This window comes from Sphaeramia orbicularis, chromosome 18 (genome assembly GCF_902148855.1).
Source record: "Sphaeramia orbicularis chromosome 18, fSphaOr1.1, whole genome shotgun sequence".
NCBI lineage: Eukaryota > Metazoa > Chordata > Actinopteri > Kurtiformes > Apogonidae > Sphaeramia > Sphaeramia orbicularis.
This window is the reverse complement of record NC_043974.1, coordinates 15576316-15591687: the sequence shown is the minus strand read 5'-3', so window position 1 is coordinate 15591687 and position 15372 is coordinate 15576316. Positions and strand designations below refer to the sequence as shown.

The 15372-nt window shown below is 36.9% G+C and overlaps 1 protein-coding gene across 2 annotated transcripts in view; it reads left to right on the top strand.

The window, feature by feature from the left end:
• ehbp1l1a (EH domain binding protein 1-like 1a) overlaps positions 1-15372 on the top strand; it is a 73356-nt gene that overhangs the window by 28607 nt on the left and 29377 nt on the right. Inside the window, exons 4-11 of one of the 2 annotated variants that reach the window (XM_030161776.1) lie at positions 225-278; positions 395-573; positions 649-788; positions 3158-3226; positions 6454-6672; positions 8850-9023; positions 11422-11622; positions 11733-11876. In XM_030161776.1, the coding sequence (XP_030017636.1) occupies positions 225-278; positions 395-573; positions 649-788; positions 3158-3226; positions 6454-6672; positions 8850-9023; positions 11422-11622; positions 11733-11876 (1180 nt within the window). The remainder of the gene's footprint in view (positions 1-224; positions 279-394; positions 574-648; positions 789-3157; positions 3227-6453; positions 6673-8849; positions 9024-11421; positions 11623-11732; positions 11877-15372) is intronic. The other variant, XM_030161777.1, reaches the window with a different exon arrangement.

The following is a 15372-nucleotide window of genomic DNA, read 5'->3' as shown; positions in this document are numbered from 1 at the left end:
CGCATTTTGCGTTGGGGTTAACGAACTAACGTACGAACGCATTTTGCTTTGCGTTAGTTGTTAACAAACAAAGAGCGAGCCCAGAAATGGGATAGTGCAAAATGCGTTAAATGGACGCATTTTGCGTTGCGCTAGGCTTAACGATTTAACGAACTAGTGCAGAAACGAGCCCCTGGTCCAGTATGTATTAATTAAGGTGTAATGTCCTGTCTGTCCAAAAACAGGAACCTACAGCAGAGGAGTTTGAAGACAAAGACTGGACGTTCGTCATTGAAAATGTGAGTCTGAGTTTTGTTGTGATTACGTTACATTTATTTAGTTTTCTTTCTAACTAGCTGGAGAATGAACTGATCCATCAAAGTTGTTTTTTGTTTTTTAATTTCCTACTTGTCAGGAGACAAAGGGTCGCAGGAAGGTACTGGCATCAGTTGATGTCAACATGAACAAGTATGCCAGCGCCACACCGGCCCAGTACGACGTGACGTTAAAGCTGAAGCCGTTGTCAGTCAAAGTGGTGGAAGCTACACTCAAACTGAACTTATCCTGTATCTTTCTGAAGGAGGGCAAGGCCACGTAAGTCATGACCTCACTGATTCCTCTGCCACAGATTTAGTTCTTTCCTTTCGTAACTTTCTTTCTTTATTTCAGAGATGAGGACATGCAGAGTCTCGCCAGTCTGATGAGCATGAAACAGAGTGACATCGGTAACCTTGACGACTTTAATGACAGTGACGAGGAAGCTGGCGAAGAAAGGAGAGTCAGCTACGGATCTGCCACCCATGTTACTGGTAAGACTGGGAAACCACTGAAGTGATGTCACTGATAAACGCATAAGACTACAGGAAACACACAGCACAGGAGCCTTCAAGTGGTGAACTGTGTGGGTGTGGTTCAGTCTGACTCTGCCTTGTACCTCCATAGCTAATAGTTTAATACAGGCTGATGTTTACCCATAAAGACCCAGTGCTACTTTTGTGTCATTTCCCAAATGATTTTTTTTTCTCTGTATTTAACCTTTCGTAAGTGATTTTTCACCATTTATTGTAATATTATCCTCTTTATTTTGCATTTCTTGAGTGAAAATCAGGTATTTTTTTGTACATTTAATTTACTGATCATGTAGATGTTCATTAAAGCTCAGATTAAAGTTGAGGGTTATTATATCAAAAACAGAGAAAACTGAAAAAAAAAGACTTTTTAAGCAAATTGAACACAAACCAACTGTGTTCATCCATTGTCATTGATCCAAGTCCATGGGTTTTACGGGTGAATCAATGTTGTAGAAGATGACGGTGTTTCCATGTTCACTACAGAGCCTCTAAACGTCCAAATGGGTCATATCTGATGACCATGAAAAGATGACAAACTGCATTTTACACCAATTATTTACATGTGTTGATAAGATTAGTGGATCAACAGATGTTAAACTTTGTACATCAGTAGATGCTTTTGGTCAACGGTGGATGTTTGGGTCTTTATGGGTTAATATGAAGTTGGTGAAATGAAATTACTGACTTGAAATGATAAAACCATGTGTTTAAGGCTGTTTTCCTCCACTTTGCCAAAAAACAAAACAAAACAAAAAAAACTTAAAATATTTCTGCAGTTTGTGAAAATTTTGATGTTTTTTTGACGGTCTCTATATGTACCCTTAGAAAAATAGGACATTATCCTCTAAATATATATACATAACACTGTATGAATATTTGTTAAACTAAGAAATATACATTATAAATGTACAGTCTATTGCTGCGTTTCCACTATGTGGAACCGGCTCGGCTCGGCTCGACTCGATTCAGGTACCAGGTTCTATTCCTGGAGACCGTTTCCATTACAGGATACTACCGACTTTACAGTACTTGGACGTCATAGCGATGCGGCGCGTTACTTCTGTGTTGTCTGCTCAGAAAGTTGCTGACAAACTCGCTCGTTGCCTGTTGTCTTGTCACACTCATGCTGAATTTTTACATCTGAACCTCCTCGACAAACCATGGTGTAGTTTTGTGGGCTGTCATTATGTAGATTAACCTTCCGCTAGATTTACTGTCAACTTCCGCATCTGTTTTTTGTAAAGCGGCGGGTCACAGAGACAACTCTCTGACCAATCAGTGGTCTGCAGTGTTTACACGTCACATTTTAGTATCTGTTCCCCAGTCCTGGAACCTCGGCGGAGGTGATACCAAAAAACTAGTACTGGGTACCAGATTCCAGGTCCTTTTTCGTAATGGAAACACAAAAAGGCTGAGCCGAGTTGAGTCGATACCACGTAGTGGAAACAGGGCATTTGATATCTATTTCAGTCCTTTGGGTGGGTCGTGAATTTAACCAAGTAACAACAACTTATTTGACTGAAAACCCTATAGACCTGAAGAAAGCAGGGTTTGTGCGGGTCCTTGAAAATGCTTGAATTTCAATGTTGTGTTTTCAAGGTGTGGAAAGTGCTTGAATTTTAGTTTGAGTGCTTGAAAGTGCTTGTAATTATTATTGCAATGTGATTTATTTATGTTTTGCATTTTAACTCTGCCAGGATAGATTTGAAGCCAAAACTACTCACAGACAGGTGATGCATTTACAAAAATAAAACTTTTAAGTCAAAAACAAAAATTCCCAGGTGCTCTCAGGTCGACTCCAGGTACATTTTTATCTTAATGTTTGTCTCAGTGCAAGTGTGTCTGAAGAATGCCAAGTGGCTTCCCTTTTTTTTGGGATAAAACTCCTTTAATTTCTAAACTTTTTGCTTTTATGAAACATCATTTTAGATGTTTATAGCATAATACAATGTACATCATTGTAATAAAAAGTGACAAAAATAATCATGAGTACATGTATTCCTGTAGATGTGTATTTTACCCCAGTGATAAGGTGCTGTCCTGGAAAAATTTGAAAATGACTCTTAAAAGTGTTTGAATTTGACCGTGAAAAATGTGTACGATCCCTAAAAAAGACAAATGAACTTCCCCAGAAACTGCGTTATGATCACATGTCTTTTCCTGTGGTAGTTGTATTGTTGTCAGTCACGTTTGTCCCCTCTCATCTTTTTATTTCTCTTTGAAGTGACGACCTCAAACTGCTGCTTCCTCTTTTCACACCTGTTTTAACATCATTCCCCTTTTCGCTTACCCTTTCTGTTTGCTGTTCCTTCTCTGTTCTGAAACAGCCTCTGGCCCCTCTGCCTCCAGAGTACATGATCTGGCTTGGAGGCCTGCAGTTGAATCAGGCCCCACAGGTAACTTTATGTTACTCAGGTTAACTCATCCAGCTCCCTGTTGTTTATGATTAATTCCATTGCACACTCGTCCACGGGTGTCAAACATAAGGCCCGTGGGCAAAAACCCGCCCGCCAGAGGGTCCAGTCTGGCCCCTGGGATAAATCTGTGAAATTACACTGAAGATATTAACAGTCATTAACAATCATTTTAGTTCAGGTCACAGCGAATGAATAATGGATCAATAATGGGAAGTGCTTTGGGTGCCTTGAAAAGCACTACAGAAATTGAATCCATTATTATTATCATTAGTATCCAGCCCAATTCCATTCTCAAATGGGTCAGACCAATAAAATACTATCATAATAACCCATAAATAATGACAACTCCCAATTTTTTCTAAAAAAGTAACATGACATGAAAATATTTATATTTACACAGTATCCTTTCAGAAAAAAATGTGAATAACCTGAAATGTGCAATTTTAACAACATTCTGCCTGTTATTAAATGTTTTGTGTCTTTGTAGATCCACTGTGATCCATAAGTTGTAATGCACATGGATAAATAATAAAATTGCACTTATTTTTCTTTTTCTTTTTTCTTTTTCTTTTTTTATCTTTTTATTTCACAAAAGAAAATCATCCAGATACAGTACAAACATAGTGATACTGGGTCTTACATTTTGCAATTCTCCTTTGTGCACTCTTCCCACCCCCCACCCCTAAGCACTTATTTTTCTTAATAAATTTCAATTTTTTCATAGTTGTTCAATTTATTCACATTTAAGATACAGGATCATTTGCAGACGTAAACATTTTCATTAGGCAGTTGTATTTTTTTCACTCTAAAATATAGACAAAAGTTTGAAGTTGACATTATTTATATATTATTATGTTATTATTTTACCATTTCAGATCATGTTGGGCTGAATGTGGCCCCTGAACTAAAATGAGTTTGACACCTCTGCACTAGTCCATTTGTTTCAGATGGTGATATTTATATTTACTCAACCAGCCCAGTAGAAGTTTAAACATAAAAAAATTAAGAGTTATTGTACACTAACTGTTCATCTTAATTCCTTTTAACATTCACATAAAATTAAAGCTTTGTTTTATAATAAGAATACATTGAATTTTGAAGCATTTGTTTACTCTTGTACTTGTATCTGACTCCATCATTCACTATGTTTTCATGCACATTAATTCCACTATTATTCCAAATATGACAATATGGACACATATCTGGTACAGATTAAATAAACATTATTTTCTGTTTGGATTTTCTGAATAATATCTTTTGGATAACTGACCATCTGCCCAGTATTATTCTATATTAGTAGTGGAAGTTTTAGCATTGTGATTTGTATCCAAACTCACTATCAAACAGTGTTTTTCAGTTTGTGGAGATACTAAAGGAAAAACCCACATTTAAAGTCAAAAGGAGAAACCTAGAGAATATTATTATAAATCAAACAATGAATAGTGGTACAACTCTGAATAAGAAATAGTTAAAACAGTATGGAAATGCACATTTATAACAAAATAAGCAGTAATATTCAAATGTACTTCAGTATTATCATCTATTGTTCTGAGTCTACTTGTGTTCTTACTGCTTTGCATGCTTCATCTGGAGGGGATTTAGATGTTTCACCCTCTGATGTTCCACCCATTTTTAATATCTCTGCTTTCATTTAAATTTTTCCTGCTCCATACTGTGCCAACTATTTCCTGTTTGTGGTTGAACAAGCAGCTTCAGATATTTTTCTGTATTTTAATGTACATGTGGCTGCATGTCAACAGCAATATTGGAATATTAGAATATTCATTATCATTATTGATATAAAAATGTCTTATTGTCATTTTTGACATAAATGCTTTAGAACATTTTGTGCATATAAACGGCCTGATCACAATCAAGGGTACCAGAAAGGGTGCACGTATAGATAAAAAACAATAATTCTCTATCAAAAAATCAGACAGGTCATTTTATTTGTTTGATATTTCTCTTTTAAAGTCCAAACTATTTTTGTATTATGGTGTCTACTAAAAATTTCGTAGTCTTACCCCTGTCAAATCAGAAATTATTGGGTGTATGGACACTCCAGCCTAATAGCCTCCATATTTAATGCCTACAAAGATATCCAAATGTTTCAGGACTCAGGAGAATCATGCATTGTTTATTGCATAGATGTTGTGTCCAAAGCATGCCTGCTGAAAAATTCCATATATTGACAAAAACAATAAAATTAGACCCACATATTTTGAATATGGTGTATGGACACTACTTGGTGTACGGACTCTACAAGATTGGAATGGAAATCTGGCTTACCACATCGTCGCATCTGTGTTAGATCTGTAACTAAGTCTTCCTGGTACAGGAGGAAATAAACATTTGTGAACAAGTTATAACAATATATCTATAAGGCATATACGTGATATTATTGATGGAAGTATATTGGTGTACGGACACTACATGAATTTTGGTGAACAACGCACCATTGAAAACATGCGGTTCGATGTAAACATCCGTTTGCCACATTGTTACCAAATTTTCTGCAGCTAGGTAGCAGACCAAAATCTGTCTAGTTGTGCATATTTAGTCATAATAATACTTAAATAACAGGTTCCCATTCTGTTATTACAATTATAGGGCTGTAAAAGAACGGTTTTCAGAACAAAATGGTTGATTGTCTTAATACTGAAAATAAGAATTGATAATCAAACAGCTGTTCAACAAAAATGATCAATAAATGAAAAGCAATGTGATGTGTGTATTTTGTAATAAAATAGACACAGGAGTTGAGTAGTAATTATTTATTGTGTTACAAAACATTATGTACAGTAATTTTGCTCTCTTATAACAATAAAATTGTACACGTTTTCATGCTCATTGGGTCGCCATTTTATCAGTTTTTATCTGATTTTCTTCAAATTCGGAGGATTGCAAGATCTAGAAATAAGATGGCCAAAGACACATTTTTGGAATGGTCTTGGGGGTATCTTTTTGCAATACTGATTAATAACTGATGCAAATATACTTGTACACCGTGATTGTGATCAGGCCGAAGCATAGTCATTTTCACTTAATGCTTTCATTGTGTTCATTGTATACTTTCTTACTCTCACTCTTTTTTCTCTGTTCCCTTAAATCTACTGGAAGTTTTCTCTTCCTCTTTTCCACTTAATTCCATCTTTCCTCCTCACCCTGTCACTCCATTCATTTCATCTATTATCTTTCACCCTCAGAGATGGATTGGAAATCGTCTTCCGGCATCTCGGCCCTGTCTCCTCCTCCTCCTGACCCCCCAGACCCCTCTGTTCCATCCTCTCTTTTACAAACCCCTTCACCACCACCAGTTACCACCCAGGAGGCTAAGCCCTCCCTCTATGCCTACACTCTGCCAGCCTTTACACGTGCTCACCCTCCTGCACTTCCCAAAATCTTCCAGCCCGGTGCTGGATCAGGTATCAGTCAACAGACAGAGTTTTCCTCAACGTGGTCACTTTTCTCTCAGAGACCAGATGACTTTGTTTTTGTTTGATGTTTTGATGGAGATGTCATTTATAAAGATGCTCAACAGAGATTACAACCATTTATTTAGCCCGAAATGTATATTTATAACTTAGAAAACACTTAAACTTTACTGAATTAATCTCAGTTCTTACAGCAGATGTACGAGGCAGTGCCAAAACCTTCTCAGACAAATAATTTGAAGTTCATTTCGCAAAATAACACAATTATTTTTCTACATAAGCTCCGTTAGAGTCTAAACACTTTTGCAATCTATGTTTCCATCAGTAGATTCCTTCTTTGTAGAAGTGCTGCATATTTTGAAATGATGTCATTTGTCCGTGACTCTCCCTTGTATTGACCCTTTAATCATATCATTATCATATCATTTAATCTATTTATCATATTTTAGTATCATTACTATTCATTCTCATTGGATCTGTAGTTTTGTGAGAAATAACTGTAACCCATCACTCGTTAATGTGTCACATTAAAAGTGTCCAAAGATTCACAAAAAGACAAGTGAAACATATGTAACTTGCTTTGGTAACCTCGAAGTCTAAATCTAAATCTAAATCTAAATCTTGTTCAGTTGCGTTGGGTTCAGAACTTTCCAGAGTGAGCTTTTGCAAATAGTTTGAGGGTTTCTGCTTGTCTCTTCATCTATCTTTGGTCTGAAATAGACTTAAATACATAATAATACCTGAAAAATAACCAAAAGATCAATATCTATTTGATGAATGAAGTTTTCCATGTTGCTAACATTCCCTGCTCATTCTGATCATTAGTAATTATTGCAGTTTCACTTAAACTGATTGGAAAAAACGCATTGAGAAGACAATTTAAGGTTTCAGCAGCATTAATCATGTATAGTTTTTGGACTTTGGTCCCAAATTCTAATTATTATGATTTGTCCTGAGACCACATTTTACAATTAGATCATTGTTGAAATTTTAATTCATTCACTTACATAAAGAGAGTGAAACGGGTACAATGGAGGACCCAAGTGCAGTTTAAGGTGCTCAATGAGCACAGTCTTTATTAACAAGCAGACAAGCAACAGATTAGGAGCAGGCAGAAAGTGAATCAGGGACAGGCGAGGGGTCGGTAACCAATAGAGCCAGACGAAGCCAAAGGGGAGCAGACAGGAGACGAGGTTGGGGGCAGAAGGTGGGTCGCTCATCTGGGGATCAGGCGGAGAGACGTGGTTGGACAGGGGCTGGTCGGTTACCAGGGGCTCAGACAGGCAGACGTGGTCAAACAGGCAGGTGTATCTCCAGGCGGCGAGCAGGGCAGGTCAGGAACAAACTGGATCAGGATCAGAAGAGCAGGCAGAAGAAAATGCTGGAGAGTAACACACTGAGGTAGATACAATCTGGCAAAGAACAGAGGAGAGAGAGGTGAATATATACCCTCTACCTGATGAGCCCAGCTGTGCTCACAGGTGAGGATGATCAACTGATGAGGTGTGGCAGGCAGAGTAATGGGGAGGTGTGGCTGAGAGTGAGACAGAGGGAAAGAGAGAGAAAGAGAGAGAAAGAAAGAGAAAGAAAGAGAAACAGCAGAACAAATAGACAGAGATTGGTTCAGAGAGTAAAACTATGCCCTTTAAACTGCACAGTTATGTAATATGGTTTACATGTTTCATTGCTTCTCCTGCTGTGCTGCAATAAGGGCCATGAAAACCAAATGTTTTCCAAAGGAAGGAACTGAATGTTTGTTTTAACTGTTGAACATTCGCTTAATCACAATCAGAATTTATTCATTAACTATATTTGTAAAACAAAAAAAGTCTCTTAGCGTATGCTCTTCAAAAAGTAAGAATAGAAACGATATGACTTTATTAATGTAAGGTTATAGTAAATAATAAGCATGACTTCTTGTAGCTTGTCATCATTTTTTTAAAATAGTTTGATTAATAATCATAAGTAAAAGCATATATTCCTCAAATGTTTTAAAGAAGAGGTAGATTTTTTTCCAAACTGTATTTGTCTACATGTGATTATTTGTCGTGCCTTTTCTGGTGCGTTGGCTGATACCGTTCTATTTTTTTTCTCCTGTGGTTTGTCCCGTCCCCCTCTCCTTTGGTCTTCTCTTTCTACTTCCTGTATGTGCTCTGCTGTCTGTTCAGTGCCTGTTTCAGCTCCTCGAAGGCCCCATAGCTTCCACTGTGAGTCCTCTCCCACTGAGGGTTGGGAGGCGCAGGGTCTTCCTACATTCACCCCTCCCAAAGCCCTCTTTTCCTCCTCTCTTTCCTCTGATCCATCGCTCCATCCTCCTGCTTTCTCTGATACCTCAAGAAAAGGTACACATCAGTGCCGTTCAGAACCGTCACTGCTTTTTTGTAATTGGATTTCATGATTCAAAACACTGCATATATCCATGTAGAACACTGGATTTTGCAATTCCACTGTGTATATATGTACATAGTCTGTATAGTTTTTATTTATATTATTTTTTTAATTTTATATTGCTTGTTTACTTGCACTATTTTCATGCATGCACACTTTTTCTTGCACTTTATTCTGTTGCTGCATGACCATAGAAGTTCCCTGTTGTGGGATCAATAAATTCTATTCTATTCTATTCTATTCTATTCTATTCTATTCTATTCTATTCTATTCTATTCTATTCTATTCTATTCTATTCTATTCTATTCTACCGTAATCTAATTTATTCTATTCTATTCTATTCTATTCTATTCTATTCTATTCTATTCTATTCTAAGAGACCATGAGTTTGAACTATTTTTTTATTTATTTGGTCAAAATAATAAATACAGTCTTTTCAGACACTAAATCATGCAAAGAAAACAATCTTGTACTGATTTGAAACGACACAATTCTACTATTTTAACTTATTGAGATTTTGTAAATCAGTACTGGGTAGAATAACAATTATTTTCAATCACAGTTTTCAGCAGTTTAGCTTTGCATGATGTTTTTGGCCACCCATCTTCTTCTCAGTCACATTCCAGAGGTTTGGGGTTCATGTTTGGAAATGTTGAGTGGGCTCTTAATTTTTTCATAACTTTAGGAATGCTGATAATTAGTTTAATCTTTGAATTGTGGTTGCACTTGAGTACATGTGTTAGTTGATGAGTTTAAAGTGTGAAATATGCACAGAAAAGATTTTTTTGCAGTAGTTGTAACACTTCCCGTATTATATCCCAGGTTGCTTCAAAGTCTGGTGGATGTTAGTCTAAAAAAAATTATGTTTATTTGATTTTACATTATGAAACAAAACAGCAAACTGATAAAAACATTTAACTTAAAGACAGTCATCAGCTGTCTGTTTGTTCTGATGGAGCTTTGTGTTCTTAGTGGCTCTGTGTGCTGAGGTACAGTAATGTATTTGTTTTATTTTGTTAATGTTAGTCTCCAGTGAATTAACAGTGAAGGTTTTGTCTTTTGAATCTATATTTAATTTTACAGATCAGCGGTTAAGGAAGTGAAAACTCAGAGTTTCCCCTTTCAAATTTCAATAAGTCATAGTTCACTATTAAACACAGAGTTTGTTAAAGCCTGTTTCTGGAATAGACTAGAACAGGGGTGTCAAACTCATTTTGGTTCAGGGGCCATATTCAGCCCAATTTGATCTCAAGTGGGCCAGACCAGTGAAATAATGACCTAATAACCTATAAATAATGACAAATCCAAGTTTCTTTTTTGTTTTGGTACAAAAAACCCCCAATTAAATTATGAAAATATTTACATTTTACAAAAAAGATGTGAATAACCTGAAAAAAACAGAAATTTCATTAGAAAAATTAGTGCAATTTTAATAATATTGTGCCTGGACTTATTATTTATACATGTGCATTTATACACAGTGTTCCATAAATATTTGGTAACAGGCAGAATATTGTTAAAATTTTAGAGTTTGGAACTAAAATTTGAACAATTTCTACAATATTCCATCTGTTATTATTAACACAACTACAGATAAAGTGGATCCATAAATGTACAAAACATTTAGTAACAGGCAGAATATTGTTCAAATTGCACATTTCGGGTTGTTCATCTTTGTTTTTATTTATGTATTTATTTGCATTTTATTGTGAAAGAATAGTTTTGTAAATGTAACTATTTTCACAGTGTAATCTTATTTTTTTCACATACATTTTTTCCCACATAATTTTTCACAAAGAAAATTTGTACTTGTCATTATTTATGGGTTATTGTGTTGTTATTTTTATTGCAGATCACATTGGTCTGTATGTGGAACCTGAACCAAAATGATTTGGACAACCTGGACTGTTCAGGTTTATTTTTGCACTTTGATCCCGCGGGCTGGAATGGACCCTTTGGTGGGCCGGATTTGGCCCCCGGGCCACATGTTTGACACCTGTGGACTAGAAGCTTGAAAATGTAACAATACTTCTGTAATAAGGATTAAGCCTCGCCAAGACTAAAACTTTTATCATTGAACTTTGTCTTTTAGTCTGGAATAACGGTAATCCACATCTGAGAAACTGACTTTAATGGTTTATAAAAAATATGAAGTCTCTCGGTTTTCAATGCTTTTCATAAGGTGTATATGATAATTCTAGTACTGTGTTTGTTTTCATATTATATGTACTCAGAAAGTGCAGATCACACATACACACTGACGCTGTCACACAAAAAATGTCTGATTTTATTTATTTTCCAAAACTCTATTTTTCATCCTTCTTTCTTCCCTTCTTTCCTTCCTTCTCTCAGCCTGGAGAACACAGAGCGTTCCTTCCATCTCTTCCCTGTCCTCCTCCTCCTCTTCCTCTGCCTCCTCAGCTCCTCTCACCATCCCTCCTTTACCCCCTCCCCCACCTCCTCTCCGCCAACCCAAATCCCGCCTCCCCTCTGCCAGGGAGGCCGGGTCTGCCCTGACCAGACCCACCAGTCTACCATCTGCCCCAGAGACAGGTACAGGGACCGGGTCACCTCCTGTCCTTTTATACACCTGTTATTCTTTTCCACTTGTGTTTATCCCTCTATCCTTCCATGTTTTCTCCTCCCGCTCCTCTTTTCTCCAGCTTCCTGGCTGACTGAATGGAAGCCTCCTAAATCTCAGGCCCCTCTAGCTCAACCAGCCCTCTCTCCAAAGTTTCTGCATTTCTCTACCAATGATCCTGGACAAGCTGAAGTGGTGCAGAAAAAACAGAAAATAGAGACACCATGTAATGTAGCTTCACTTTTAACTGAGCTAAGCGCCTTCAGAAATGCACCAATCAATTGTACCAGAATCTATGAGCTTGACCAGTGACTCTCAGATAAAGCAAATGTACATGCATATAGGGTTTTCATTACAAATGTTCAATACTGATAACAATATAATACCAAGGATTTGATGCGACTTCCTGAACCAGGGGTCAGAAACCGTGGTCCTCGAGAGCCACTATCCTACATGTTTTAGATGTTTCCCTCTTCCATCACACCTGACGGTCGTTATCAGGCTTCTGCAGAGCTTTATGATAGGCTTATCATTTGAATCAGGTGTGTTGGAAGAGGATACATCTGAAACATGCAGGATAGTGGCTCTCCAGGACCAGGGTTGCTGATCCCTGTCCTAAACAATACTTTTTTCAATACCAATTTCCCATTTTTTTAAAAATTAAAAATAGCTTTAAACATTGCCATAGTGTAAATTTTTAACTCGCCCCCCAAAGAAGAGGCAAGGGGTATTGTTCTTGGTGTGGTTTGTTTGTCTGTTAACACTCTAGCAGCAAAATTATTGGTTGAATTCATACCAGATTGGGTGTATAGATTGCCAGTGACCCAGAATAGTTGTCATTACATTTTGGGAAAAGTAGGTCAAAGTTCAAATTTTTAATGAATTTTTAAAAAATATTTTTTCTTCTTTCATTTACTCATAATAGACAAAATTTCACTTGTCTATAAAAATCCAATCCACTTTATTTATATAGCACATTTAAACAACAAGAACGTTTCTGAAGTGCTGCTCATCATACAAACAAAACAATTAAGAGAAATACTAAAAACAATAAATAAGTACATAAAACTACAGGAATGCTCTAAATAACACAAAATCAAATAGTTAAAAAGTAATAAAATCAATAAAAGTAAATAAATAAACTAGATAAGCACTCGGAGAGCGCAGACCTCCGCCAAGGCAGATCAGTGGGCCCCCATGCCCCCCTGATCACCACCAAAATTTAATCGTTTTTTCCTTGTGCCAGTATCAACATTTCCTCAAAATTTCATGAAAATCCGTCCATAACTTTTTGAGTTATCTTGCTTATAAACACGCATGCATGCAAACACACAAAGCAAAGCGATCACAATACCTCCTGGCAGAGGTAATAAATAAACTAGAAAAGCACTCGGAGAGCGCAGACCTCCGCCAAGGCAGATCAGTGCCCCCCCCCCATCACCACCAAAATGTAATCATTTGTTCCTTGTGCCAGTATCAACATTTCCTGAAATTTTCATCTAAATCCGTCCATAACTTTTTCAGTTATCTTGCACACAGACAGACAAACAAACAAACCAACACTGGCAAAAACATAACCTCCTTGGCAGTGGTAATAAATAAATAAATAAATAAATAAATAAATAAATAAAGGACACAGAGGACCACACTACTCACGCAGAGTTAAAAGCCAGAGAATAAAAGTGGGTCTTAAGACAAGACTTAAATCACTCCACTGTAAGGGGTGTTTGGACGTGGGGAGGCAGGGCATTCCAGAGTCCGGGGCTGACCACAGAGAAGGCCCTGTCCCTCCTGGTTTTAAGTCTCGTCTTAGGCACCACAAGCTGGAGCTGGAGCTGGCCCTTGGACCTCAGTGCACACACTGGGGTATAAATTTGGATGAGGTCTGTGATATATTGTGGGGCCAGTCCATTCAAAGCTTTAAAAACAAACAATAAAATCTTAAAATCAATTCTAAAATTAACAGGGAGCCAGTGCAAAGACGCAAGAATTGGGGTAATGTGCTCAAGTTTTTTGGCCCTTGTTGAAAGTCATCAATTTTGTTTTTCAATTTACTTCAAACTTGGCTCATATATAGAAGCAACTGACATGCTGACATCAGCTGGATCGATGCCAAAATAAGCTACAATGCATGTGAGGGGTGGGGTTTGTTGTGCCTGGAACCACTTGTTTTGTTTATTTTTTCAGCTGATTTGAATTCTAATACACTCTAAGGAGTTTTAAAACATAAAAATAACCTGTTACTTCCTCCTTGTGTGTTGAAATTTGATTTCAGACCATTGCAGTTGACAATACTTGATTGCGAATTGGTCAGTGGAATAAAACTATTGAAGGTCAATACCCAGCCGTACATAAGTAGTTGCACAGTGGTTCCTGTCATGTGCAGAGGGATGCAGATAGTAACTTCTGTGAAACCACTTCAGAAACCTTCACGTACAGCTTTCCACAAGCTAACAACTTCTTCTAACTGCTTATTATCGGCAATGAATAATCTCAGGTCTTTTCCATTAAGTGATCTGAATATATAGCTAGGTCTGTTTCCCTGAAGCTGATTCAGTTCATTAAAGCAAATTCATTCTGGATAACTGCACTGTAAAAAAAACATCCTGTTGTTTTTATGGAAAAAAAACTGGCAGCTGTGGTTTCCAGAACAATACTGTAAAAAACACATCCAACTGTAAACATATTTATGAAGTAACATGTAGATTTAACATTTTAAACATGTAGATTTAAATGGTAAATGGACTGCACTTATTCACTGCATTTTATACACCTTTATGGTATCCAAAGCCACCAGGTCAATTTAGGGTTTAGTGTCTTCCATGGACATTTTGACATATGGACAGTCTGAGCCAGGATTCAAACCACCAACCCTTTGGTCACTGGACAAGCCGCTCTACCAACTCTACCAACCCATTAATTTACAAATTTAAAATGTTAAATTGTAATTGTTTACTTTTTTTTTTTTTTACAACTTTTTTATTTACCAAAAAAAAGTAGATATGCCATTATTTCAACATTATGGTCTTGCAATTTAAACAGCACCACATTGTTTTTCAATTTACAGTTTTATTTTCTACATAATTTCTACATACAAATTTGGTTTTGTTCACATACTCTTTCTGTAAAAACTACAGCTATATTTGATTCAACCATTAACACAAAAATCATTTCAAATAAACAACTTTGCTTTGTATTGTCACTTACAGTTTTTTTTATGTTGCAATTTTACAACTTTTTGGTGTTGATTCTACAGTCATTTTTTTACAGTGTGGTAGCTCATTTAACACAATTATCAGAGCTTGAACTGTGTTAAATTTGCTTTGTAGAACCAACTCAACCCACTACTCATGAACTGTTGCATCTGTGCTCTTTTGGGGAAGTCACACATGGTGGGGAAAAAGGACTGAAGAAGTTAAAATCTGAAAGAACAGACAGATAATCAGTATTACCCCCAACACAATTGCTATTGGTGCATCTCTGTTCAGCCTGCACCTCCCTGCTGTACTCTGGTGTCTTTAATCTGGGTCGTGTCTGCTTCCTCTCCTCTGTGATTTACTAACATGTTGCTTTGAGTCATTCTTAATTACTGGAATTAAAACTGCAGGTATTTGCCAAGTTGAAGCTGTTTGGTGTGTTGGAAGCAAAATGAAGGAGCTGCCTCCAAAACTGAACCCAACACAGCACAGTCTGTGAGGAATTTATTCAGAAATGGCATTTAG